The following is a 4,648-nucleotide window of genomic DNA, read 5'->3' as shown; positions in this document are numbered from 1 at the left end:
GTTTTTGTCCTTGACCCTCCAACTGCCTCCTCGTTTTAACCTTTGCCTCCTTCTGCAGTGCCAGTTCCCACAGAGCATAAGCACAGGAAAGGCCTACAGAAAACAAAAGGCACAGTTTGAAGAAAAATCCAAACCAACCAACCCACAAGACACAACTGCCCAGGCTCTACATTCTGCACCTACTGCCTTTCCCCACCGCCCCAGCCCCGCCCTTCGGTCCCACCTCCTCCCCGCCCCTCGGTCCCACCTCCTTCCGCCCCTCGGTCCCACCTCCTCCCCGCCCCTCCGCCCCACCACCGCCCCGAAGGCCCCGCCCCTCTACCACACCCACCAAACCCTGCCCCTTGGATACACCCACCGACCCAGGCCCCGCCTCTCGGCTACACCCACCCTTTCGCAGGCCCCGCCCCTCTTCCCCACCCCGCCGCTCGGCCCCACCCATTCTCTACGCAGGCCCCCCCGCCCCTCTTCCCCACCCTATTTTCGCCACTGGCCCCGCCCCGCTGTCGCGGCCCGCGCTTATTAGCCGGCGTCCTTCCTCTTCGCTTCCGCATTGCTCCTGCTTTCGCGTCTTCGTTTACGACTCCGTTGAGCCCCGCCCCTCCCAGAGAGGCCTCCGTAGCGCAGGTTCGTGGGTTCTCGCGGACCTTTTTCCGTGTAGGTTTCTCCTTCTTCCCGGCATTCCTGTTTCCGCTTTCTCACAGCCCTCTGGCTTTTCCACCACTTAGACACTTGGCGCTCAGGACTTCAGTGACGTCATCTTTCTGCGGCGCGCGGACACCCGCAGGTGGAAGAAGAAACAGCTTCGCCACCCTTCGCTTCTTTTGCTGGGCTGCTGCTGCTTCGGCATTATGGCGCCGTCGCTTTGGAAGGGGCTCGTAGGCATCGGTCTCTTTGCCCTAGCCCACGCCGCCTTTTCCGCTGCGCAGCGTAAGTGCCTGGGGCACGGGGACCGCTCCAGTGTGGGACCTTAGGGGCGGTGTGTGGGCGCACTTCTAAGGGACCATCAGAGCGAGTGTCCGATTAAATGGTCCTTTGGGACCTTACGGTTTGGAGTGACTAAGAAAATCAGTGCAGGAGTCACCAGTGGAAGGTTCGGAGTTTGAATTTGAGGAGAGTGTGGCACCTGAAATTGCAGGAAAGTTGGAAGGAGGTGTCTGGGATGGTTCAGAATGGGTCTCCAGGAATCCAGGACAAGTGATGACAGATCCAGCACGGGGCAGATTAGGCACAGTTGTGGGATTGAGGACTCTAGATGCTCATGGTCCCCCGACAACAAAGTGGACAGTATCTTGGGCACTCTTGGGCTGTCTAGGCAAAGACTGAGTAGTTAAGTGACCGATTACCTCAGGGAGGCACTGTGGTACGGGAGAAAGAGCACTGGACTGGGAGTCTAAAGGGCTGGTTGGTAGGAAACTTGCATTACCGCTAAATCTGTGTGACCTTGGGCAAAAGATTTGTGCTACCCTGAGTTATGAACTTCAGTTTTGGGTCGTTGGTTGAAATTGCACTGTACTTAGGTGCTTAGAGATACAGCGATGCCCTGAGCCAGTTCAAAGTCTAGAGGAAAACAAGTGGATCAAGAAGTAATTACAATGAAGTGATATGCTAAAAGTATATAAGGATGCATGGAAGCAGGGACAGTCATTTTGGGGAGGGGGAACTGGGAGGTTAAGGAAAGAAAGTATCATAGATCCTTGCTGTTTAAAGTGTGGTCAACAGACCAGCATCATGAGCACCACCTGGCAGGTAGTTAGAAGACGCTCAGGCCAGATCTGTTCAATCAGAATCTGGGTTTTAATACGATCCCCAGGTGATTTGTATACACATTAGTTTGAGAAACACTGTCCTAGAGGAGCTTAGGATACACTGGAGTACTCTGTCATTTTCTACACTAAGCTTTAGCTGTAGAATTATATACTTGTAGGGCGAGAAGGGCTCTTGAAGTTCACTGAATTCCAACGCTTTAATTTTACAGATGAAGAAATTCCTGGTTGAATGTAGCGTTAGAATCAGGCGAGGCTTCATGCAAGCTAGCTGGGAATTGAACCAGATAGAAGATTAGTCAAAATCTACTTTGGTATTGGTTTGATGTTTCTTTTACACTTGTCTTTATGACAAACCTGTAGATTAAAACTTAAGAAATGTCTCTAAACACATTCTCTTTTAAGAGTCAATACACATGCACTCAAAAACAATTTGAGTTTAGTCCAAAGTAAGTTATAACATAGGGATTGTCCTAGGTTCATCTAGAATTAAGATTTTTGTATTTTATGTTTTGGGTGATGAGAATGCCTTGTGGATTTGCCACTGCAGTGAGACCTCTTTATGTATAATGCTCATGTTAGAGAGAGAGTAATATATACATTTAAGACTAAGTGTGTCATGTCAGATTGTGGCAGTAGATAGCACAGTGTGGCGCTGTGACATGCTCATCTTTGCTGTAATGAACTTTGTTCTAGTAGGGCACCAGTCATTTACTGTATCTTGTTTAATCCTCACCTCACATTATTCTCATTTTACTGTTGTGGAAATTCAGGTAATGAAAAAGTAGATACTGTATTTCTTTGATTTTTAAGACACTACCTATTTTAACACTCTGAACTTGAGATATGTATTAGGATCACTGAGAGCTTCTTTAATTAAATGAGATTATAGTAAATTGAAGAGCTGGCACTGATTTAGGCTTACCAGTTTCTAAATCCCGATTCTTTTCTTTTATTCTTTGCTGCCTCCTGGGGTTAGGCAGCAGCAGCAGAATTATAATTAACTGGTAGAGGCAGAAACTGATTTCATGGAATTCCTGTGCCACCACTGCCCCAGCGTATCCTCTCAAGAGACCCATTTCTATAACAGTCTTTTATCCATACTGTGTGGTGATGGTGCTGTTTCAGTTGAAATTTTCTGTAGACTTTACCTTTTAAATAATTGTGATTTCTTTGATGAGTTAATGAAAGTAACAGTTTGAGAAGTTTCTAGAATAATGAAAGGGAAATTATACTAAGGTATTTCTGCCTCATACTTACTCACCTATCACTCTTACCCATTGTATAAGGTGACAAAGCAGGTCGTGATGAAAATCAAATAGTTCAGTAAGATAGGGCTGACTGCCTTAGAAGATAGGAGGTTTTGAGGAATCCGGGATTAGCATTACTTTATGTAGCATGTAAGTCAGCCACTTCTTTGGTATATTGATTTGCTTGCATTTTAAGAATGAAAAATAAGCTACAATTTCCTTAATGGTATGCTTCTGGTTTATAGATCGTTCTTATATGCGACTAACAGAAAAGGAAGATGAATCACTGCCAATAGATGTAAGTTGGTCGTTTATATTCCATTACATGTATGTTTAAAATTAGACACATAGCTTATTATAATTTTATTACTGGCTTTTATTCTTTTAAAGTTTTCCAGACGTAAAATAACATCTGATCTCCACTTTTCATCACTCATTGTAAAGCTTAAAGATTTGGAAACCTTAAAAGATTTCTCTGTTTGGTTTCTAGAACTATAGTTAAAATAGTCTTTCTAGAAGTTGCTCTGTCCATAGTATGGGATGGACTTAAAAAGTTGATGATTTGGCTTTATTTCTGAGAAAAGTTCCTTTTTATGTAAAGGAAATAAAGCCAAGAATACATTGTTTAGGGACATGCATAGGTAGTAAAATGAAAGAAAAAAAGTGTTTTGTTTTGTTTTGTTTTTTTGAGACAGTGTTTTGCTCTTGTTGCCCAGGCTGGAGTGCAGTGGAGTGATCTGGGCTCACTGCAACCTCTGCCTCCCAGGTTCAAGCAGTTCTCCGGCCTCAGCCTCCCAAGTAGCTGGGATTACAGGTGCCTGCCACCACCCCTGGCTAATTTTTTGTATTTTTAGTAGAGACATGGTTCCCCCATGTTGGCCAGGCTGGTCTTGAACTCCTGACCTCAGGTGATCCACCCACCCCAACCTTCCAAAGTGCTGGGATTACAGGTGTGAGCCACCACACCCTGCCAGGAAAGTATTTTTTTTAGACAAAAATGATAAATATTCCAGCATCACTCACAATTTTTATCTTTACTAGATTCAAAATTATACAAGTATTAAGTTCTTTTTAACAAAATCAGACAGTAAAAATTAAAACTGACCCTACACAATTATAAAAACAGCAACAACAAAAGAAAACTGGCCTCATTCCTGGACATTTCCACTTGGACCCCCAACAGTAGTAGTTCAGTCTTCTTCCTATGCACAGACAGCATTATGTATGTGTAGTTTTACTTAGTACAAACACTTTTTTCTTTAAAAAGTTATACATGTAGGCCGGGCACGGTGGCTCATGCCTGTAGTCACAGCACTTTGGGAGGCCGAGGCAGGTGGATCATGAGGTCAAAAGATCGAGACCATCCTGGCCAACATGGTGAAACCCCGTCACTATAAAAAAAAAAAAAAAACAAAAATTAGCTGTGCGTGGTGGCACGCGCCTGTAGCCCCAGCTACTCAGGAGGCTGAGGCAGAAAAATCATTTGAACCCAGGAGGTAGAGGTTGCAGTGAGCCAAGATCGTGCCACTGCACTGCAGACTGGGACACAGAGCGAGACTCTGTCTCAAAAAAAAAAAAAAAAAAAAAAGTGATATGTGCCACCACGCACAGCTAATTTTTGTTTTTTTTTTT

General features: G+C 44.9%; 1 protein-coding gene across 1 annotated transcript in view; it reads left to right on the top strand.

Moving 5' to 3' along the window:
* Positions 1-506: 506 nt before the first annotated feature.
* Positions 507-4,648, top strand: part of MMGT1 (membrane magnesium transporter 1) — a 13,097-nt gene continuing 8,955 nt past the window's right edge. The window contains exons 1-3 of the mRNA XM_032264077.1: positions 507-627; positions 729-930; positions 3,262-3,314. Of these exons, the coding sequence (XP_032119968.1) occupies positions 852-930; positions 3,262-3,314 (132 nt within the window). The 5' untranslated portion in view covers positions 507-627; positions 729-851. The remainder of the gene's footprint in view (positions 628-728; positions 931-3,261; positions 3,315-4,648) is intronic.

Source organism: Sapajus apella, unplaced genomic scaffold (genome assembly GCF_009761245.1).
Source record: "Sapajus apella isolate SASKATOON/1434 unplaced genomic scaffold, GSC_monkey_1.0 scaffold141, whole genome shotgun sequence".
Classification (NCBI taxonomy): Eukaryota; Metazoa; Chordata; class Mammalia; order Primates; family Cebidae; genus Sapajus; species Sapajus apella.
The sequence above is the reverse complement of the archived record's forward strand: the minus strand, read 5'-3'. Positions and strand labels throughout refer to the sequence as shown.